General features: G+C 41.0%; 1 protein-coding gene across 2 annotated transcripts; it reads left to right on the forward strand.

Annotated features, from left to right (window-relative positions):
• Positions 1–32: 32 nt before the first annotated feature.
• Positions 33–15,574, forward strand: CUNH5orf22 (chromosome unknown C5orf22 homolog). 2 transcript variants are annotated; one of them, XM_087761395.1, is made up of 9 exons: positions 33–179; positions 2,718–2,863; positions 4,063–4,212; positions 6,518–6,980; positions 8,784–8,846; positions 11,036–11,157; positions 12,056–12,122; positions 12,692–12,831; positions 14,247–15,574. In XM_087761395.1, the coding sequence occupies exons 1-9, from the start codon at positions 81–83 to the stop codon at positions 14,377–14,379; spliced, it is 1,383 nt and encodes a 460-aa protein (XP_087617521.1). In that variant the 5' UTR covers positions 33–80; the 3' UTR covers positions 14,380–15,574. The 2 variants fall into 2 exon arrangements, with proteins under 2 accessions (XP_087617521.1, XP_087617528.1); XM_087761402.1 differs by lacking the exon at positions 33–179 and having other exon boundaries at positions 2,725–2,863; positions 4,019–4,212.
• Positions 15,575–24,327: the final 8,753 nt, after the last annotated feature.

The raw sequence follows: 24,327 nt of genomic DNA on the forward strand, positions 1-24,327 counted from the left end.
CGCCCGCCGGAGGGAGGGAGGGAGGGAGGGAGGCAGGCTGGGGCCGGGCTTTGCCTTGCCCGGCCTGGGGCCGCTGCGGCATGAGCGGCCCGGCGGCTGACAGCGGGGACCGGTCCGGCGGGGGCCGCGTGCGGGCTTACACGGCGCTGCCGGTGTGGGTGGTGGAGGACCACCAGGACGTGAGTGCCCGGCGCTGGGCGGCGGGGCTGGGCCGGGCGGTGGAACGGGGAGTCCCTCGGGTGGTGCATGGGGAGTAGCTTCGCTTCTTTCTGCCTGCGCGGCGTGGAGGCTTAGGCCGGCGGGTGGAAGCGAAGGGAGGGGCCCGGCGGAGCCCCTGTGCGGTCGCCGGCTGCCTCCCGGCGGGACGCGCCTTCCCGCCAGGGAACCGGGTTCTCGCCGGCACTTCCTTAGGAATAGTCCCCGCCTCCGCAGCGTCCTCTTTCACTAACGAAACATAAATGAAGTTCAGTGCCCAGGTGACCTGAATTTCCTTCCCCATTCAGTGATTAAGTTTATTCATGCCGTGATCGGATTTTGGCATCTTTTTAAGCAATTATTGCTGACTTTTTTTTTTTTTTTTTTTTTTTTTTCCTTCTTTGGGTCGTAGTTGCTGTAGTTAAAAGGGAATAATACCTGCATTACGCTGCTCTTAGAGTTAGCTAGGCGTTAGTGCAGTACTTTGAAACTCAACCCTACACAGTATATGGCACGTCAGCAGCAAATTGGTAAATATAATCACATCCTAACAAGCAGACTGACTGCCACTTGAGGAGAAATGTCAAATTTGGAACTTTGCTTTTTTAGTTAAGTAATTAAACAAGGGGGTGAAGAAGAAGTTGCTTTTGAACGGCTGTTTCTGTTTTCTCATATGGCTTGTTTATAGTGGCATAAACTGAGACCTTAGTCCTGAGCAGATTCTTCACCCAGTGGTGCAGAAAGCTGCTGATTTCAGTGAGGATTGCTGGGGGCATGAAAGCCTTGTGGAGGAAAAAGTGAAAAATATTTATCAGTGTTTCGCAAACAGAAAACTTTAGTGTAATAAAGTTTATTAAAGTAAATAATGTTCTGAACTTGTAAGTAAATAGTTTAATGCAGGTCATTTTTGCTAAGACTCACTGGAATATAGGATGCTGTGATAGCTATTTTTCCGTGGTAACCAAGGACTAAGAGTGTCACTGTGATAGGAGTACTGAGATAATGATTATTAATGATTCGTCTTTGTTTTACTCTCTATGCTTCTGTTTTCAATTAACAAAGTTTATTCATACTAAATATATATGCTGAGTTTTCAGTATATGTGCATATAGGCATTGGTCTGTCTTGCATAAAGCATATATGGCCTTTCATTCCAAAGCGTAAGAACTTCACAGAAACTTTATATAGTCCTTTGCTGACACTGATGTTTTTCTAGGGCAAGGTGTCACTGGATGCATCATACTTTGATTAATAATAACAGCTGGTATAAAGGAAATTTTGTTCTTCATCCAAAGTAGAAGAACTTTTTAACTTGAATTGCAAAGATTGTAGGTTTTTCAGGTAGGCCAGATTATTTCCTTTTTCCAAAGAAGTATTAAGTCATGGATCAGGGAACCCTTGTTATTTTTAACCTTGATTTATCTACTATTACAGTAGTGTACGTATTACTGCATATGTAGTGAGTAAACTGAGGAATTTATTACTAGACAGATTGAATACAGTCCAAATTTCAGCTGTCAGTCATGTTTTATGGTTATGCCCATGCAGTACACAGGATTTGTCATCTTAATCACTTTTATGCCAAAAAATTAGCTCCGTTTCTGTTTTAATGTAGAGATCGTGTAATTTTTATTGCCCAGTCCTTTTACAGTCTTCACATTCCCTGTATAATAGGAACATGATTCACAGTCCGTGCTGGATTTGTTCTGGCAGCTAAGGCAGTTACTCTCCCGTAACCGTGGGAAGGACTTCATGTACTGCAGTTCAGTGTAAAAGGCATCATGAATCAGCCATCAGTTTTCTCGCTTTGCCACCCTACATTATTGCATTTCAGTGGTTCGCTATGCTATAAACTGATGAGTTGCCTCATCTCCTGTTTTTCCCACCTATGAGTGAAGACCTTTAGCAGGGGATAAAGTTGGGCAGTTGAGAAAGGTAGTCTCTTGATTGCAGCCACTAAGTCATGTGGGGATTAGGAATTAAGCCCTTTCTTCAAGGGGGATAGGTTAAAAGATCAGCTGAAGTTTACATGATGGTGGGGTCAGTTTTCACTCGCTATTAGTTAATTTCTAAAACACACGTAATGAGATGTTTTTATCGCCACAGCAGCCATGCACGGCAAGGAAGCTTTACAGCATGGAGAAGGCAATGCAGGCATTGTTCTGCAGAAGAGGAAAGGCATTCCTGGGGTTCAGTTGCAAAGGAAAAAACTAGGAATTGAGTTGAGTGATTAGTGAGAAGAGCTTCTGCAAACAAGACTTCCTATAAAGAAGGAAAGAGGGAGTAAAACCATGATTCTTCAGCAGCTTCTATTGTGTGGAACTCTTGGGCTCATAATGATCACGGTTCATGAGCTGTCCTGCTGCTGGAGTTGTTTCCCCTTCATATTGTTTTCCATCTCCTCCTCCCTCTAACCCAAATTCTAAAGGAATAAGAGTGGAACTAGTGTTTTTGCTGTTAAAGCCATTGCATTTTTCAGTTCACTGGTTACAATGAAAGTATTTTTATTTGTGTTTTTTTAGGTGCTGCCTTTCATCTATCGTGCCATTGGTTCAAAGCATCTTCCTGCCAGTAACATCAGCTTTGTTCATCTTGATTCCCATCCAGACCTTCTTATTCCTGTGAATATGCCTGCAGACACTGTATTTGACAAAGAAGCTCTTTTTAAGTAAGTCCTGGGTACTGCATCAGAATACTTTAAGTCTGCTTCCTGCTGCCTTTGATTTACAGTGAATATTGGTATGACTCTGTAGGATGTGTGAAAAAAAGAGGTGTAAGTCAGCCTCAACGTGAATCTTCTGTCTTTTTATTTTTGCTGAAAACTTTATTTTTTTGGACGGAAGAAGTTATGTTTGTGTTTATTGAATGTGGTCAAATATTTAAGTCGCATATCAAGCAATTTAAGACTTATATATTTGCTTTGTTTAGTTTTTCAGTAGTATATCGTGTTATTAGGTCAATTAGTTCCTCTGAGTAAAAGGACAGCACCCTAAGTGGATGCTTTATGTCTGAAGAGCTGTGGTTTTAAAACAGCCTTTCTCTCTTCATACTGAAAAATTGCCTTTGAGATTGAAATAATATCTCCTATGTTGACATGGTGAATATGTGAAGTTGAACAAGATTTTCCTATTAAGATCATTAAGACCGATATTTTCCCCCAACTTCTTCGGTAGATAACAAGCCACAGAATGTTCTTTGCTGTTGTCTTTCTTTTCCTGTTTTAAAATAAGTATCGATTGCTTCAGTGTTATAGTGATTTACAGCAATGACAGGATGATGTAATTGGTGTGTAAGTAATTGTATCATGCTAGCCGTAGTCAATATTTTGTTTTCTTTGTTGGATCAATAAGAAGTTTTGTGGGCTATATCATACACATGAAAAAGAGAGTATTGATAATCAGGAAAGTTATTGTTCTGTAGGTGCTGATTGACTCACTTTAATTACTGAGATTATATTTAAAATCTACTTAGAGCAGCTTACAGTAAAATACTCCTTGAGGTCAGTTTGAAGTTATTTAGAACAGCATTGATGATGCTTCTTGTACTTTCCTCTGTGTGATGTATCAAGAGAAAAAGGACAACAAATCCATGTAGTTTATAATCAAGTTGCCATACTAAGAGTGAAGCTGATTGCATTCTATAAGCCTAACTTTTAAAATTCTACTGTAGACATTTTTGGTCTGTCTTATGAATAAAGATTTCCCTCTTTTTCTTTCTTTGATGATGTGAACCTTACACAGAGTACTAATTTCAGATGATTTGCATGGGGGCTTTCAAGATGTGGAATATGTTTGTTGTGTTCTTGACCATGTTTTACTTACAGGGAAAGTAGCAGTATTATCTCCAGCCTTTCTCCATTCATTACAGTGAATTAAGTATTGAGAACTGGATTATGCCTGCTGTTTATGCTGGCCATATTTCTCAAGTAGTATGGCTTCACCCACCCTGGGCTCAGCAGATCTCAGAAGGAAAACATCATTTTTTAATTGGGAAAGACTTATCAACAACTACAATCAGGTAAATTGTCTGCTGTCATACGCTGACAATATAAAGGCTATCTCTATAGCTTTTCAAGGGTGCTTTTTCTACAAAAATTTGAAAATTTAATTTGTATTTGTGAGTTCCTTATGACCTAATGTGACTGACTATTTGTGTGAGTGGGTGCAGTTAAAATTCTGCCTTAAATTCTTTTTTTTACAGGTAATTCTAGCTATTCACATTTCATTTCAGCTACCCAAGTTTTAAATTAGTTCTCTTCATTAAAGTCAAAATCTCAGAAAGCAGTAATTTTTAACAGAAAATCTGGGTAACAGAGGGCAGCAATTAGATCCTCCTTAGTCTTCCCTTATCAGGACAAAACCCAGTTCCCCCAGCTTCCCCATCATGTGCTCCGGCCCTCTGATCACCTTAGGAGCCCTTCTTCAGTTTGTTGTCATCTCTCTTGTCCTGGAGGCCCAAACCTGGGCAGAGTATGTCAAACGTGACCTCACTAGTGCTGAATAAGAGGAGAAATCTCTTCCCTTGCCTTGATGATTTTGTTTTTCTCATGTGCGGTTTTTTGGGGTTGGTTTGTTTGTTTGTTTGTTTCTGTTGTTTTTTTTAAGTTAATATACTCGTTAAGCACTGAGACAGGTACACAGGCAGATGGTGAATTCTCCATTCTTTGATAAAGTCAAAACTCAACTGGACGAGGTCCTGGGCAGCCTGAGCTAGCTTTGAAGTTAGTTCTGCTTCCATCAGATGATTGACGAGAGACTTCCAGGTGTCCCTTCCAATCTTAATCCTTCTGTGATTCAAGTTCCAGTCAGAGCCCCTCATCATTCTGTGGGATGCAGTCAATGACAATTTTGCAGTCACCATATTCACTGCATTGTGATTTTGTACAGCTTGAATGGACATTTACAAATCATGTCTCTTGCCAGCATATCAGAATAAATCTTTTGAAGCAAGTTTAACACAAGGCAGCAGAGAAATGCTTTGTTTTACCACCTAAAATAAAACACACAAGCTGTACAATTCTGAATCTGAGGCCTAACGTAAAGCTAAATAAGAAGACAAAAGCTGGTGCTTTCAGTTACATTTAACCATGAGAACTAGCACACATACAGAAATACTTAATGATGGCTGAATAGCGCTCCCACAGATCCTCTGGTCGGCTTAGCAACCTTGAAAACAACATTTCCAGCTGCGTTTTGAAGGTGGTCAAGTACGTTTTCTTCACGTTCCAGGCTTACAACAATCATGAAGGAAGAAAGGGAAAGAGTCCTCAGAAATACAAACTTTCTAAAAGTTTTGTTGACAACGGGTGGATGGATAGACGTAGATACCTTAGTTAGTGTCCCACTAAAGGAATGGCTGTAGCATGAGCTCATGTTGAACCCTGGAGAATTTTTGAGGAGAGGCCCTGTGAACACCCCGTCAACAAGATGAAGTTGTGATCCAGGCTCTCAGCAGGCCTAGGATAATCCAGCCACAAGACACGGGAGAACTAAGCTTCAAATTTCTGCTGCTCATGAAATTATTTGGTTTTGTGGTTGATTGATGATGATAGCCTGTAATCAAATGAGGCCTTAACGCAAGTGAGCAGCAGATCACACTTCTTCTTAAGCTTATTTTTTTATCTGAATTTATGATGCTTAAGGCTTAACGTACTGAAATATGGCTTGAAATTAATATTCTTTAAATTTTCACTGTCAGCGGAGTTCTTAGTGTTGCTGGGTTTTATTTGTTTGTTTGTTTTTAATTAAGTGGATACCGTTGATATATAGCTATTCATCCTCGAGTTACCTGCTCTCCCCCACTTAGAATAGGGAATCCCTATTGGTGGTAAAGAAAAGTTAAATGCTACCTATTGATTAATAATATTTTACTTTTACTAAATCAATATCCATGGGTTTCAGGGCACTTCTCAAGCACAACTAACAGAATTTTTCTTAAAAAGTAGGCAATCCAAGACAAAATATCCATAGCTTTGCAGTCTTATATGCCATAATATTGACAATATCTTATTAAATTCTGGATGTTGTCTTTAAAATGCAATTCAATGGCAAATTAACCTTAGTAGCACACAATGTATAATCTTTTTCTTATCCATTAAAAACCTTGTAGGGCTATCATAAAAAATACAGAGTGGATTTTAATATATTGATTCAGCAATAAAGAAGTAGGAAAAAACTTCAATTTAAAAAACTGTGGTTTAAAATAAATAATTTTGTGTATATCAAACATCTATTTATTCTTCTCAGGATCCCGTTAGTGTACATGCTTTTTCCCAAGCTCTTTGCAAAGATGTATATTAACTGTGAGTTATTGTCCATTGTAGGGTTACAGGTACAGATCATTACTTTTTAAGTGATGGTCTTTATGTTCCTGCTGATCAGCTAGAAAACCAGAAGCCTTTAAATTTGCACGTCATTCTCATCAGTCCTACTGAAGCATCAAACAGCCGGGAAGAAAATGGCGAAGTAGCATCTGCTAAGAGACTGAAACTAAATACAGATGACGCAGCAAGCACTGCTTCTCCCTCTTCATCAGTGGTTCCTGGTGACCTTGATCACAGCGCCCCAACTCTGAAGAAAAAGGAAGTACAAAATGCAAGTGCCCCGAACAAGGCAGAAACATTGTCAGAGTGCTCAGCTTCAACCTCTCTCAGAAACAGTGAATGCCCAATAAGGGAAGTTGTTAAAGATGTCTGCGAAGTACTGCAGAAAGGGGATGCATATGTTTTAGACATTGACTTAGATTTTTTTTCAGTTAAAAATCCATTCAAAGAAATGTACACACAGGTAAGCGCGACAATGGAGAGGCCTCTTACCATTCACAAAAAGAGTACCAGTCCTAGCATTTATGTCTATGGAGAAACTTTCATCTAAGGTAAATTAGCAGATCAGCTGATCATGATTAATGATTCATGGTAATATTTGAAGGAGAGACATTCTAAGGGAGTGTACACTCCAGAGAATTACAACAACCTAATAGGGGTAGGTCCTTACGTTTGAAATGGCTATTGAGTGCACAATGAAGCTCAGAGGTGTGTGGCTCACTTCTGCTTGTTGCTTGGGACATAAAAGCTGTGCTTGGGTTTCCAAAGGTAATGTTCCGAATGCCCACAGCAAGATTCATCAGGGAGGGATGACAGATTGTATCCTTTTTTATGATACTGGAAAGCCACAATGCAAAGCAGTTAGCACCTTTTCTTCATGTGAACAGATTTTTAGGAACTAACTAATGTGCCCTGAAAATTGGGCGTGGCATTTAGGTTTACAAATTCTTCTGCAACATCTTGACTGTTTTTAGCATTTAAATCTCTTTTTAACATTGTTTTAACTTCAGTCTATGCTGGAGAACATCTGACATCTTTGAGTTTCAACTAGACTACTGCTTCCTTGTTCACCGTAAAGAAGTGAATAGAGCGCCCCTGACCTCTGTTAGCTTCTGACATTCAGAATTTATGATCACAGTATCTTCAGACAATATGCAATGCCAGTTGTTCTGAATCACAAAGAGAAGCGTACAGCAAAGGGAAAACACTGTGGGGGTCTTGCCATATAAGAATAAAATTCAATACCCCTCTTAGGGCTTGAAATACATTCTGAATAAAATAACGGAGGAGTTTTTTGAAGGGGGTTGGTTGGTTGGGTTTTGGGGGTGGGGTTTGGTTTTTTTGCTGAGCTCTTTTTTCGGTTTTGTGCTATGATACGTTCTCAGTTCTAGGAACCACTTTTGGAAGTAGTCTTGCACAGAGCACCCAGTATACCTTTTTTGATATAACAATTTCATTTGCAGTTAACATTTCTTAACTATGTTCCCTCTGTTGTAAATTACAATAATTCCATCCAAACATTTTTCCCAAGTTAACACTTGAAATGTAAGAAACCAAGGAAAAGCTAAAAAGCAAATATAGTTCACCAGTCCAGAAGAGGATTGTCTTCCCACTAAAACAGTCTAAAATCCAAAACGTTGCCCTAAAGATGCTTTGTATTTCTGTAAAAATTGAATAGTCTACCCTTCCTTTCTCCCTCTGCTCTGAAAAATTCATGAGTGTTGACCTTTTTAATGCTGTTAAGTAAATAATGAGATCTGTTTATCCTTGATTAAATAAACCTGAATATTATCAAGGAGTAGGGCTGACAAGCCCCTGTATTAGTTTACTTGTGAACTTGTTGGCCAGGCAGCCTGAAGCCTTTACCTGTCCTGTTTTCATTTACAGTCATACTTTCCTGTTGGTTTTGTCTGCCTAAATCTGCCATCTCAGTTTTAATCAGCATCTCAGTGGGACCTTAGTTTAGCAACATGTATGTTTAATTTCAGAGAGTCTTTAACTAACAGATTGTCAATACTTAGCTTTTAAAGCTGTGTTCTTGAAGTCAGGTTTAAAGTTAGACAATTCCAAAACGTTTGGCTGAGGCCATGAAGTGTTGCTTTCTCAAGCCTCACAGCATCTTCCTCACCTGCATTTACAGAGTTGTCTGCAGTACTAGAGGAATGATTTTGGTGATCAAATTCTTTTCTTGAAGAAGGAAGGCTTTTGAGGATTTTGTTTCTCATTTGAAGAGTCTAATTTTTTGCCTCTTTTTTCTTTTTCAAAGACAGAATATGAGCTTTTGCAAGAGTTGTACAATTTCAAGAAGCCTCATAGAAATGCAACAGAGGTATGGTATTTCCTTGTGGGATGTATGAGGGAATGATTCTTTTGATTTACCCAATGAAAATGAGTTACAACAAGAAAGGAACCTATGAAAAGTGCTTAATGAAGTGGTCTCCAATTAAGCTATGCAGCATGCTGAATGCTAATCAGCAGCATCTTAGGAATTCTTTCTTATTAAACATTTCGGTTAAACATGTGGATTGCATAAATATTTAGCATGAGTGTGAAAATTAATTTCTGTAAACAAGTGGTAATTGACAAGGAAGAAATGAAAACATAGTCATCTCCAGTCTCGTTCTTTTTATGGCTCAACAGGGCTTTGGTTTGGGTTTTTTTTATTTTGTTCGGGGTTTTTTTGTGGTTTGTTCTTTTTCCCCCCTCTCCAGGCTCTTCCCTTCCTTGCCCTAGTTGCTCCTACTTCATAGTCAGAGCCGTGCTGAATGCCTAACTGGTATTTTACCTATTTATTTAGATATGGAAAGGATGATATTATACCACTATAATGTACTTTTCATTGTATGCGTTGTGCGCTTCTGAGTCATGGAAATGTAAGCCTGCTGTAGCTGCCAAAATAGTCATTCAGCCCTGAGCCCAAACCATGGAAACAGCCATATTAATGGTCATTACACCAAGTAATTTCTAAACATGATGTTGTCTTTCATAGTCTCAGCTGAACACTATTACAGGGAGATTCAACACATATAATTATCACACAGATTAATGAGTCCTAATTAATATTTGTGTATAAAGAAATTGAGATATATGGAAGATTGTCAAATTGATTTTCATATTTCTTAGTCAATCAGCAATAAAACCAGGTACCTATTTAAAAGGTAGTTAAATATAAAAGGGGTAAATGCTTGTGATTTAAGTGCCCAATATGATTTCAGGCGTAAGTTACTTACAAAAGCCAACGAATTTATAAGAGGCAACTGAAATGGTTAGCAGACAGTGGGTAATGGATAGGTATAGAACTGAACAAGGCAAGACTAGATTCATGGATGTTTTTATAGTGAGACAGTCAGTTTAAAGGGTTTGAAGGTAGAAAGCTAGTGAACTTTGTGTTTTTCGAAGTTTCAGAAAATATCCTAGATGTCTAGTTTCTTAAAATCTGTTTTCATAGCTCCAGAGTATGGTTAGGTGTACATTTCTATCATTCTACAAGATAAAAAATAGTGTGTCGTTTGGGGTTTTTTTGTTTGGCTGTTTTTTAAGTAGTACAGAGGGGGATCAGATGTTTCTTTAAGGTTTATAGTTACTGGTGCTGCTTGGAAAAGTATCTTACTCATACCCCAGGATATGATCATAAAGCTATACTTCATGAATGGTTGATACTCTCAGCTCCTCTTAAAAATTAGCCCAAAGTTGACATCACTGGGCAAAGGAAGCATCATCTGTTATATGATACAGCCAGCAGAATCTTAAGAGGGAATTGTTATGTTCTTAATTGTTACCCATCTATTCCAATGTGCTTTTTAATAATTTTCCTTCACACACCACTGCATTTTTAATACCAAATATGCCAAGCATTGCTTTTCATTTGATATGTTATGTAGGATCTCTTTCTGCAAATGTTTGCATGTACAACTATATTAATGTATGTAGCCTCGCTCCAAGAAGATTGCATCTTTATGTGTTCTGAACTTTTTAAGAAAGGACATGAACCTTTGCAGGATCAGAGCAATAACTGACATTTTAAAATAATTCCATGTTTTTTTCAGGCACACAGAGTTGAAACAACCTCAAAGCATCAAATTTGGTTTTGTTTTTCTGAAAATGGATTTGATTTAATAATATTTTTTTTAAACTTAAAAAATTAAATTCTCCTTTTGTTATATAAATGTAAAGCTTGTACTCATCTGAGCATTTCAGTGCTATAGAAACAAATATAGAAAAAGTTTCTTAGCTCTCCCCAGTGTATTCTGCCAGAATGTAAATGTGGCTTTTTTTTTTTTTTTTTTCATTTGTTGTGGGAAAGACAGAGCAAAGAGAGGTGATTTATTCTGAAGGTATAACAGCTGCTGCAGGCATTCATTCTGATCCTCTTGAAAAGATGTTCTGTAGTAATGAATCAGTTGTTTCTGACTCCCCACTTCCAGTAGATCAGTCATTTCAGAATTTAAATCATAGGGTAAGACATGACATTCTTACCTCTTTTTTCCCTAACGTACTTTTATATGTGCTTATTTAAAGGAGGGCTTGCTGGATTGTGTTGAAAACCGTGTTCATCAGCTAGAAGATCTGGAAGCAGCATTTGCAGATTTGTGTGACAATGATGATGAAGACACCCTACAGAAGTGGGCTTCATATCCTGGGTAGGAGATTTCTAAATGGCTTAAAATGCAAACAGTAGTTTGGGAACTGATTAACCCAGCACTTTACTAACAGAAAAGGAGAGAGGCTAGATAGGATCTATGCAAGGCTACCATTTTTCCTTTAGTTCTAGAGGAGAGTGAGTCAGACAAAACAAAAGAAAAGAGGGTCTGCTGTTTTCAGTGCCATGGTAAGCCTTCCAAGATCAGCCTTGTACAGCTTCATGCAAATTCTGTTGTCTGTGGAGGGAGGCACGTTTGGTGCCTAAAAATTTAGTGATCTGTGTGAAGCAGAGTTCTCAAAAAAGGAACAAACTGCGGAGGATATGGAGGAGGACTTCTTTGGCGCTCCCAAAGGTTCTTCTTTCTTGTGGAAAAATGGAAGTGAATGAAAGGCTGTACCTGAGCAACAGTGTCCACAAAACATCTCAGCATCATCTGCTATGCTTTTAAACCAAATGTTTTCAGCTGAAAAGAAACAGCGACAGTCTGAGCTTTCCCTTGATAGGAAAATCACTCATTTTCCCCATCAAACGCAGCAGTTACTGCCAGACCTGTGTAACAGTGACCACAAGCATTTCCTATCTAGTTCATACAACTTCGAGCTACAACAGCTTCTCTCCAGGTCTGCCCTAAAAGAAGTGCAAAGAGGTCTTGCCAGAGGCAGGTATGAGTATAGGGGCTTTCTAAGAAAGACCTGGTGAAACAGTACAATAGTACTGATAATTTCCATTTTTATTAGATGCAAAATGACACAGAGGGGCAAATTTCATTTTCAAATCCTAGGCCATGATAACTTCTACTTTCTTCTTTTTTTCCTCTCTCTTTTTTAACCACTTAAGGTAAATATATGTGTTTCCAGCTGTTTATGTAACAAGTTTTGGTTTTGTTTTAACTCCAGAATGAAGTCACTTGTTCAACTAGTTCATAGTTTGAAAACCAGGATGGAAAGCCCAGACTACGAAATGGTAGGTGACTAGGTAAAAGACCGGAAAATAGACAGATTTCAAAAGCATAGCTTCAACAGGGAGGCAAAAGATCATGCTTCATTTCAGATGTGCTTCTTGATTTAGGACTTTGAGAGATTTTGGTAGTTTTCCTTTTTTTATATATCTTTTTACTTAGGCCAGCTTTTCTTCTTAAAGCTTCTAAAAGTCTACTCTGCTTGTCTATATTTAGGCAACATAAATGTGATCTTTCAGGACTGTGACGTCTCAGGCTGCTTCCTGTGAAGGAAGGTTTCATTTCACCAGCGTCTGTTAATATACTTTATAGAACTTAAGGTACCTATCCTCTTCAAGGGCTGCAGCATACTCTGAACTCATAGGGGAGATACAGTGTACTGGAGATACTGAAACAATCCATACAACCTCCAGAATTTTATTCAACAAATTGGGGAAAAAAAGCCCAACTGTTACTGCCTGAAGAGGTATAAGTTACCTACTGGGCTAGGGATGGTATCTTAGAGGCTTTTTACAAAGATAAGCTATATCAATAATTCATCAACAGAAATTATATCTGTTTAATTTGCATGTAGGTCCATCAGGCTGGTCTGACCTGTGATTATATGGAGCTTCCTCACCATGTTAGCACTGAAGAGGAGATAGAAGGTCTCATACAATCCATTAAAATTCTACTAAAAGATATGCCTAAGCCCACACTTGTGACAGTTGCTCGGTAAGACTATGTAGATATTTTTACTTTAAAATGCTCAGACTGTGCTTACGAAGCTAAATGATTCTATCAACATAGCACTGGTTGGGACTTCTTAAATTCTGTCTTAAAGTGGAAGCCCTACAGTGTACTGAAAATTGACATTTGAAAATGTTGATCATAAGGCAGTGACAGTATCTACACAGCTGAAGGAAGGTTCTGTGCTGATGGCCAGTTTTACTGGGCTTTAGAGTAGCTAGCACAGATTTCAAAAGCAGTGAAAACATGCTGTCTGAATGAGCTTCAGCACAGGCTATACAAAGCCTGTGATGATGCCCTGTGTGTAGTGAGACTGATAGCTGTCACTAGGGTTCATACATCTCCACTACTTTTATTACTTGTGGTAGTTAGAGCAAAGCTAGCTTGGACAAGCCTGCATGGGCTGAAATCACACCTTCCTTACTCTCTTGTTCTAGGGTTCATTGTACTACAGATAGGATTTCTGTTTTTAGTGAAACTGCTGATGGAAGTGGTTTTCATCTAATAGGCTGAAAGGGATTTATATTCTAGAAAGCTCTAGTAAAGCTTTGTATGGGGTAAAAGTTACGCTTCCAGGACTGTAAGGGTATTATTTGGGAGAACAGGATGGAGTTTGAGGCTAGGGAACTGGGAGAACCAGGGATCTGTCCTGGGAAAACTTAATTTGAAGACCACAGTTTATCTGTTGACAAATTGTTGTAATTTAATCACTTCAAAAATACTAAGTGTGCCCATAAAGGGCAGGCAACAATAGCAGAAGCTGATATGAAATTGTTTTTGTCAACAAGAAATAGTATGGCTAATATCTATAATAAAAGAAAGCTGTATTTCCTGTGCCAGCTGCAGGGTTATCATCCGCTGTTGCAGAGAAAATACAGAATCATTTATGTAGATCTTGACAGATATAAAAATCCAAGAAGCGTCAGCTCTGCTTTTTTACTAGTATCTGTTTACAGTTCATTAATAGATACTGTAAATAATATTATATTCCAGGGATTGTGAAGATTTGTTTTTCAAGTTTTCCTACCTATTTTTTTTTTTACTAGTACCATCTGAATTTTTCAGTCTTAACTTTCCACCAGTCTTTAATTAGATCATTTGCTTGAACTTTGACTGCCAACATGTTCTGTGTCAGAGTCAGCAACAGAGTAGAATTGGAAGGATGAATAGGTCACATTCTGAATCTGCTCCAGACTTTCTGTTCAACTTGAGGCAAACTGTTACCATTGAAAGTAGTGAGGAGAAGCACAGCACTATGCTTTGAAGGGATGCTGGGAGGCAGAACTCACCACAGTTTGAAAGTAGCTTCAGCCTAGACGCAAAGCATTACAAGAATGCAAAATGTGGTGATGGGGGCGATATCTCATCTCTCTCATGCTTTTTTCAATTCCTTGTTACAGATCAAGTTTGGATGATTATTGCCCTTCAGAGCAGGTTGACATCATTCAAGAGAAGGTTCTCAATTTACTAGGTTCAGTGTATGGCACTCTGGATGTGCACTTAGATTACTCAAGCACCTCATCTTCTTTGTGACCTTTCTTCATCTATTGCCTTCTAATGCAGTGGATTAATTTAAATTGTATATTAGCTATGGTTGCAAGGGGAAAAATACTGTTATTTCAGCAGGTGGCACTAGAACCCAAGCTGACCAAGAGCTAGTTTTGAGTTGCATTGCTTTCTCCAAGTCAACTGCATCTGAACTGTTACCTGTTTGGCTTTGTTCAGATTAGTTCTGTGATTATTTTTACTGACTTGCTTCTTAAAATCGGTACAAGAGAAACTATTTTTTGTCCATAAAATGTATTTTTTCACGTGATTTCTTTAAGTGTCTGTAAAAAAAAATTATATATATAACTTCTTAAAATAAATGGATTTCTTTTATGTAATTAAACATTTTTTTGATGGAGTTTGGTGAGTAACAGACATGTTCCTGAGTTGCATTGTATCTTTTAAAAAATCATCTCAATAATGCCATTAAGACATTAGGTTTACATAGTGATTTTTCTTAACTGCTGTGCTCGAGATGATCAGGCATCCCCCTGTCATTTCTCTAGAGCAGCTTATGGCTTCTGCCCCATCCACAGAATATCATTTATATTTATACACAATTGCATTAATATTGTCTTCTTTTGCCTTAGAGTATTTCATTGGTGACTCAGATAATATCCCTAATGTACAGATATTGGCTTGGTATTTTCATTTTTACGTATTTCTAAGGATAAAAAGTATGCATGCATGTGCATGCTTTTTTCTGTTGAATCCTGTAAGGAGTTGAATCGATGTTTTCTTCAGAAACAAAGATTTAACTTCATTAAAGTCATCAGTGACATCTTCTGTACCAGGTTTTCGCTCATTTCAGTTTTGCTATTTGGAAAATAACAGTTTTAGAACGATTTAATTTAGAAAGCAATCTGGTTCTAGAGAAAACTGCCACTTCCAGAGGAACAAAAACCCACAGGATTTATTTGGGAATGAAACTGAAATGGGAAAGAAAAAATACCACCTGGAATATTGTATTTTATTATGAATAAATTTTACTTGTAATTTCTTCTGCAATTGTTAAGTTCATTTGTTAACATTACTATTTGCTCTACAGAGACTTTGTGCGCTTTTACAGTTTTTTACTACTTCTGCTGTTGGTATAAATGACTATATTATAAATTGTAAATATGTAATTATTTTAAAATATTTCTTCAAGTAGAATAAATTCCATGACCATGGACCCATTTTCTTTGTGCTTATGCATTCTGTCACAAAGACACGGCTAGCCTTGGATGCAAGATCCTTAATACATCATAAATTATAAACAGCCATACATTGCGTACAGAAACTAAGTGGAGTCGGATCACGTACAGCTTGTGTAAAATTTTTTGGCTTTTTTAAAGTAAGAGATGCTCTTTGCTGGGCTTTGAATAAGGTTGTGGAAAACAAACAGAAAAAAAGGGTCAAAGGTGCCGGGGTACTTCTGTGCTGTAGAGAATTACGTTACCCACAGAAAGAGAAGTTCGCAGGGTCCGATAGCACAGTTCTGCCTGGCCAACTGATACTCTGCTTCCATGTCCCAAAACAGAGCACCTGCAGCACATCAGCTTGTATCGGGTGCAGGTGCCCAGGTGCTCGCAGCAGCAGTGGGGTCTGAGGGCAGCAGGGTGGGAAACAGCCCTGCGAGCCCCGAGGGGGGAGCGGGAGGAGGGGAGGAGGGGCTCCAGGCGCCCCGGCAGAGATTCCCCTGTGGCCCAGGAGGGACCCCGCTGGGGCAGGTGTTTCCCTGCAGCCCCTGGGAGAGGACCCTACCAGAGGAGGTGGTTATTTCCTGAAGGAACAGCAGCCCATGGAGCAGGGGAGAAGTGTGAGGAGGAAGGAGTAACAGGGAGGAGCTGTTACCTGTCCCATCCCACCACTGTCCTTGAAGCTGTCCTGAGCGTTTCTTGGGGGCTCAGATATCCAGGGGCTGGCCCAGACAACACAGCCCCTCGGAGCCATGGCTGTAACCTGGGTGACTTCTCCCCACCCTCCCTCGGGTCTGTCCTGCCCTAGCTTTTCTCACTGCTGGGATGTACCCAGGCTCTCAAGTCTGCCCAGTCCCAGGGATGCAGCCCTGCCACCGACTCTCTGATGCTCCAGTTGTTTCCAAAGGGAGTAACGGTGGAAAAGGGGAGGTCCTTGGCCGTACAGGACAATGCAGTGGGGCACACAACCCTCGCAGGGTAGCTGGAGGGAAGGAACAGAGGGGAAAAGTTGGTGCTGCTGAGCCGGTTGTCTGACCCATGTTTCTGACTACAAGAGGAAAGATTCCTGTCGGTTCTCTGACGAGTTCTTCATTTATGAATGTGGTGGCTTAGCCCCACCATCTAATCCAGATGATCTAGATTTAGATCTAGATATATAGGTATGTGTCCTAGTTTCAGCTAGGACAGAGTTAATTTTCTTCCTAGTAGCTGGTATAGTGCTGTGTTTTGGATTTAGAATGAGAATAATGTTGATAACACGCTGATGTTTTAGTCCTTGCTAAGTAGTGCTTACACTAGTCGAGGACTTTTCAGCTTCCCATGCTCTGCCAGTGAGGAGGTGCACAAGAAGCTGGGAGGGGGCACGGCCAGGACAGCTGACCCAGACTGGCCCAAGGGCTATGCCATACCATATGACATCATGCTCGGTATATAAACTGGGGGGCAGTGACCACTGCTTGGGAACGGGCTGGGCATGAGTCAGTGGGTAGTGAGCAATTGCATTGTGCATCACTTGTTTTGTATACTCTTTTATCATGATTATTATTGTTTTCCTCTTCCTCTGCTGTCTTATTAAACTGTCTATCTCAACCCCCGGGTTTTACTTTTTTTTTTCCCCCCGATTCTCTCCCCCCTCCCACCAGAGCAGAGTGGGGAGGGTGAGCAAGCGGCTGCGTGGTGCTTTGTTGCCGACTGGGGTTAAACCACAACAGTATGGACTTTATTTATAACATGGAATCAAATCAGTTTCTTGGCTCAGAATTCCTGACCTGCAGTCCTGTTCCTTGACTGCTATCCCACAGGGCAGTTCTTGTAGAAATAATACTGTCCCTCAAGAATCTATCTATCTCCTGACAGAAATGCTACAAGACTGCTTAGCCTCTCCCAACGCAGGCTGAGAACGTAAAACTGCATATAGATCAAGGGAGTTCCTATTTACCCAAGCTGTTTGGGTCACTTTCTTTAAAAGTTGGGGGGTGGTGGGGGACAGTTTTAAAGAAATCAGCCCTAATTACATTACCAGATTTGACAAAGAGTGTGGGCCCATTGCTTTTTACAGTGTGTAATTTACTTGTCTCAAGGAAAGATTCTTATGGAAAAAAACACATGCCTTGCAATATCTAGTGTCAAATCAGTCCCCCTCTTCTGGGATCTTTGAACGAAGAGGGATGGCTTGACCTCTATGTGGCACAACACCATGCCACGTTTTCATTGCAGTATTTCAGCAACATTTGATCTGCACTTCAGAACAACCACAAAACCCCACTTCTGTCTTTCTTTTTTCCCTTCCCCAACCCCCCCTTTCAAAATAAAACATCAGTCAAAGCAACTTTTGGCTCGATACACTAAGCAGTTAGCATCATCACAGATCAGCACCCAGAGAAAACAGGGGTCTGAAATCCTTCCACACTGATAAAAAACTGCCAGCCGCTTCCGTGAACCTGGCCTGCTAGCATCCACCCGGGCAATGCCCTCACAACCACAAAGACAGTGAGACTGCTGCCCTTTCATAGGGAAATATCTCATGGTCCACATTCAGTTGGCGCTGTGTGTAAGGGAGAGGTTGGACTGTTTGGCACTTACGGTTGGTGACGACTTGGTTGAGAGCCTCTTGGGTAAGGACGAATGGGGAAAGCAAATAAAGCAGATGTTGTTGTGGGAGTCTACTATCAACCACTGTCACAGACGTACGCTAAGACTAACCAAAACTAAGGACAAAACCAACTTTATTGCACAAAACAACCAAAACCACACAACAGAAACCAATGAGAAACAGGAGTAAGCAAAAATCAATCAACACTCCGATAACATTTAACATTTAACACATTCAAGGTGTCAGTCAGGCAGGGTATCGTTACTACACATCAATACACACGGCAATGATGATCCAAAGTGCACGCACACACACACACACACACTCACAAAAGGGGGGAAACTCTCTCCGTCCCTCCCGTGGGTACCCAGAGGACACAATCGCTCACCGGGGGTGGGGAGAGGTGGTGGTGAGGGCTCATTCCAGGGTATCCAGAAGAAATCACTCACCAGAAGGAGGTGAGGGCACTCAGTCCCAGGAAGTTTCCTCAGGCAGCATCCCATCCCATCCCATCCCATCCCATCCCATCCCAACCCAACCCAACCCAACCCAACCCAACCCAACCCAACCCAACCCAACCCAACCCAACCCAACCTAGCAGGAGAGGTTTCAGACACAGGCCCACCACTGTAATCACACCACCCCAAGAGGGACCCCGGCGGCGCCCCATTTATACCTCGGGGCAGTCTGCGCTGTGGCCATCATTGGCCGTGATCCAGAAGCTTCTCCGAGCCGAGGCGCCTCATTGGCTGTGGACCCCGCCTGGCGACCGAGAGGCCCCGCCCCTCCTGCCCCTCCTGCCGCGGGGTGCGCGGGCCTGGGGGCGCGGCAGAGCACAAAAGGCGCGAAAATGAGGCGCGAAAAGCCGGTGATCGCCACGTTAAAAGCCCCGACCTTCGGGAGGGGGGCGGAGGGGGACACAGTGTACCTGTCACAACCTCCTAGCCCCAACAACGACACCGATGAATTATTCCATAAGGAATTAAGGGATATCTCTAGATGAGCTGCCCTTGTCCTTATGGGTGATTTTAACTTCCTAGGCATTGACCGGGAATATCATACAGCAGACCCAAACCAGTCCAGGAAATTCCTGAAGCACAGAGAAGATAACTGCTTGGTGCAGGTACTAAGGGAGCCGACTAAGAAAGGTGCCCTCCTAGATGTGTTCTTTGTTAACAGAGAGGGTCTCGTGGAAAAAGTGGTGATTGGTGGCTGTCTTGGTCACAGTGACCGCGAAGCAGCTGAGTTTCAAATCATTGGCGATAGGAGGAAAACTGCCAGCAAAACTTCAACCCTGGATATGGGGAGAGCAGACTTGGCTGCTGAAGGAGCTTGTTAGTAAGGGCCCCTGGGAATCTGCTTTTGAAGGTATGGGGGTCCATGAATGCTGGTCACTTCTTCAGAGCCATCTCTTCAGAGCGCAGAGCAGGCACTTCCAAAGTGTCAGAGGTCAAGCAAGCGGTACAGAAGGCCATCTTGGCTGGGTAGAGATCTTCTTCTAGAACTTAGGCGGAAAAGGAAAGTGTATGGACATTGGAAACAAGGAGAGGCGACACAGGAGGACTACAGAGACACTGTTTGCCACTGTAGGGAGAAAATTCGTGTGCCCAAAGCTCAGTTAGAGTTCAAGCTGGCCAGCACTGTGAAGAGCAACAAAAAGGGCTTTTTAAAATATGTTAAGAGCAAAAGGAGGATCAGAGCTAACATTGGTCTGTTACTTGATGAGGTGGCTCACCTCACAAACAGGGACGTAGACAAAGCAGAGACATTTAATGCCTTCTTCACCTCTGTCTTTAACACCACGCATGGGCCCTGGGACCCCTGGAGCCCTGTGTTGGAAGACTGTGACTGAGGGGATGATGAACTCCCAGCTGACCCTGAACTTGTTCGAGACTTGCTGCTCCAACTGGATGAACGTAAGTCTATGGGGCCCGATGGGATTCGTCCCAGGGTACTGAAACAGCTGGTTGATGTTATTGTGGGACCCCTCTCCAACATTTTTCAATGGTCTTGGAAGTCCGGAAAGGTCCCAATCAACTGGAAGCTAGCAAATGCTGTCCCAATTTTCAAGAAAGGAAAGAAGGAAGACCCTGTTAGTTACAGGCCTGTCAGTCTCACTTCAGTGCCTGGCAAAATCAGGGAGAAGGTTATTCTGGGAGTTACTGAAAAACACTTCAGAGAGACTGCAGTCATTGGTCATTGCCAGCACGGGTTTACAAGGAGAAAGTCCTGCTTAACTGTGTAAATTTCCTTTTATGGCAAGGTCACTCATCTAGTTGACCAAGGGTAGCCAGTAGATGTGGTGGCTTTGGCTTTGAGCAAAGCTTTTGATACTGTCTCTCACAGTATTCTTCTGGACAAGATGTCCAGCACACAGCTAGACAAGTCCATAATATGTTGGGTGACCAATTGGCTGACAGGTCGGCTCAAAGAGCTATAGTAAATGGGGTTACATCAGGCTGGTGGGCAATCACCAGTGAGGTTCCCCAGGGCTCAATTTTAGGGCCAGTGCTCTTTCATGTTTTTATAAACGATGTGGACGCAGGAATCGAGTGTACCTTAAGTTTGCAGATGATGTTAAACTAGGAGGAGCTGTGGAGTCCCTCAAGGGTAGAGAGGCCTTACAGGGAGATCTGCATAGACTAGAGAGCTGGGCAATCACCAACCATATGAAATTTAAAAAGAGCAAGTGCTAGATTTTCCAGCTGGGATGGAGTAATCCTGTTTATATGTACAAATTGGGGGACAAGAGGCTGGAGAGCAGCTCCATGGAAAGAGATCTGGGGGGCTGGGTTGATGGCAAGTTGAGTAGGAGCCAACAGTGTGCCCTGGCAGCCAAAAGGGCCAACCATGCCCTGGGGTGCATCAAGCACAGCTTAGCTATCCCGTCGAGGGAGGTGATATTGTCCCACTCTGCACTACACTGGTGCGGCCCCACCTCGAGTACTGTGTGTAGCTTTGGGCGCCTTGATATAAGAAGGACATCAAACTAGTGGAGTGTGTCTAGAGGAGTGTCACAGAACAAGTAGCAAGATCACGATAGGGTATCTATGGTACTGATCTCCCCATGATGTGTCTTCACCTAGTGGGTAGAGAGAGGGATGAATTTAGTCTTTGAAGCTGGTTCCTATTCTTTATACAGAAAGTAGGGCCATTCGGGAGTCAGAAATAAACTACAGCGTGATAGCAAGCTGAGTGGCAAGAAAGTTTGCCTCTTTGGAGCAGTTTTTACCAACCACTGGCACTTTAGTGCAATGGGAAGGAGTGTGGGGAGAAAAGTGCCCTTGCAGTAGTGTTAGAGATCCAAATTCAATTATACATGTTCAGGAAGGCTAACAAAAATCACAAATCTGCCTCCTATTTCCACTAGCATATTTGTGATTTTGTCACAACAGTCACCTTCATCAATGGCACCTTTACAGAAAAAAAGCTAGTTTTAAATGCAATATTAGGAAATAAAGGAAAAGATTACACCATTGTTACCAGTTTTCTCTTACACACTTGTGTTGCACACTAACATCAGCTAGTCCAGTTTTACTTCAGGATCACGGATCATAATGTCATCTCTTCAGTTCACAGCTTGCTTTTCTTTCGTAGCCAAAAGGCACATACGTTACTAAAAACACTTAAAAAGAGAGGAAACCTATAGTTAAGGTCTGGAAGGAGATCAAGAAAGGGCAAAGCAAGTGTCTTTGAATTATTCTGTTATAGAATTTTTAAACAATGTAGAAACTTGAGACATTTAATAGACCCTTGAGAGTTAAAAAAGCTTTCAAAATGAAGCTATTAGATATTAAAATTACTTTCTGATGGAAAAAGACCTTTAATTTCAATATTGTCATAAAGTTCCCCGAAAGAAGGGCCTTTAGCTGGTCCCCAGCCTATTGAGGGGCACTGGATCAGGCTGGTCCTTCTCAGAAGATGTGACAGGAGGAATTTGCCCTCAGGTCAAGAAGGGTTCTGCAACAGCTGGTACCTCCTGTGATGGTATTAGAGTCCAGGAAGACACCAAAGTACACTTCTGGGGCATTTCTAAGCATATTGTGCAGTCTGTAGCCCTCCCTTTTGGTGTCTTCAGGTCAGAAGCATTAAGGAAGGCCAACAAGGCAAAATTAACAGTGTTTCTACATGCCTTTCTTGTCTGAGATTGGATGCTAAGTGAATTTGGCTGTACCAACAAATTCTAACGAAATTTGTCCATTTGTGTCCTTCCTCCGACATAGCTACAAGAAACATGAAAGTTCCTTGCTGACACACAGCTAGACTTGCCTTTTCAGGGATCAAATATTTTCCTTGCTGCAGAAACAGCTTCCTGTTGAATGGAGTATATTTATTTCTCTCTGCAATCAGCACTGCACTGATTTCCAGTCTCAGAAGCACCTGTCGGTAAGACAAGATAATTCTTATACCCGTGAAAATTACCCTTCTCTAATAAAGTATGAGTGCAAAGTCTCTGAGTACCCTGAAATTCATATTAGAAAATGGTGTACAAATGAATTCATTTTGGAGATGCTGTGATAAATTAATAGATAGGCTGCTGACCTGGGGAGAAAGGATTAACTCTTCATTTTTTCCCAAAGAGGACAGAGGGAAGGGAAACTCAGAGCTCATGTGCACTCTGGAAGCAGGCATCCAGGAAGGCAATCATCCAGAAAGAGGACAGAACTGGTGAGAAGTGGGTGCTGCTGAGCACCTTGCTGCCTGTGTTTCTGGCTGAAAAGACTTACTGTGATTCATCTGGAAAGGGCTGAATTTGTAAACCAGCATACACTCCTCTGACAGATGCTCTCTGCCAAATCAAAGTCTAGCTCAAGCTCCAGTTCAGGTTCATAGTTACTCCTGGTCTGTTTATACCACAGTTTCCCACAAATATGACATAATTTAATGTTTCCTTCACTTCCTTTGTCGCTGTTTGTCTTTTATGTGGATGTCAACCAGCCACCTTCAGGTAGGATTGCTTTTTGCTTATATGATTATGCAATAGCCAGCTTGCAGGGCTTTAGAGGAAAGACGGGAAAGCAAACAAAAGCCTTCCCAAGAACCTGTCTGTCCATAGAAATGATGAAAAACTGCATGGTTCATCACCTATTGAATTCGGCCTAGCATAGGTAAAACTGAATCTGAGTCTGAGGGATTAATTTTTATTATAATGTGTTGGTGACTTTTAAAGAACCTTTGCTGAGCCTGGCTCAATTTGCTTGTCATGAGATATCTGGCAACTACATAGCAAATGGGTTTTACAACATATAATTTACTTGTCAAGAGTAAGTTTTTTACCAGAAAAGCATTCCTATCCAAACTTTATTCTGTCAGACAACAGGAACTCTGTCTACATTGGGGTTTTTTGCCTGGCACAATGCAACATTTTCATCTTGCTTTCACTTACTGGCTACTTGTAGAAGGTCATACCTGTACTTTAGAATATATTTTTTAAATTCCCACTCCACCTTTCTCTGCCAGTCCCTCCAGATGAACAACAATTAATTTTTTCCTAACTCCTGTAGCTTATTTTGCCACAGGATGACCCTTGAAGAACACGTATAGGTGAGAAATTCCTCTGACCCAATTTACTGTGAACATATTAATGCAAACACTTCACCAGTCAGGACCTTTGAACAAATGCAATGACTACTCAAAGTAACAGTTTTCTTTATGGGAATGTTTTCAGTGACCTAGATCCAGCTGTGTTTTTTTCTGTTTCTTGCAATAGGACATCAGTGCAATATAAGTTTTTACTTATCCCAATACCAATGGACACTTTTGCATTTAACATTTCACATATTTCATCCAGAAAAGAAAAGAAAAAAATAAGGTACATTGTAAAGAACTTCCTCAGGATAAAGGAAAAGGTTGTAATTAAATGAACTGGAAGCATGCATTACTTACTTAAGTAATACAGCTAAAGTGTGTTATATCCTTGTGTTTGGAAAAACAAAATTATTAGAAACAAGCTTAAGCCATTTACTGTTTTGTACAGATATGCTATTAAAGAAATTTGATCAGTATAGTGCTTTTAAACGCCACCATGAAGGCACCAGGATTATAATTTACTCATTTTAAATAAAGAATACAATAACATTTTTTTGCAAGGAATGAGCAGCTGCCAATTTTAAGAGAAGAGTGGATTTGATTTTAAATAGCACCTATAACAGCAGAGTG

Source organism: Nipponia nippon, unplaced genomic scaffold, assembly GCF_047370975.1.
Source record: "Nipponia nippon isolate SJK-2023a ecotype South Korea unplaced genomic scaffold, ASM4737097v1 scaffold_1, whole genome shotgun sequence".
Classification (NCBI taxonomy): Eukaryota; Metazoa; Chordata; class Aves; order Pelecaniformes; family Threskiornithidae; genus Nipponia; species Nipponia nippon.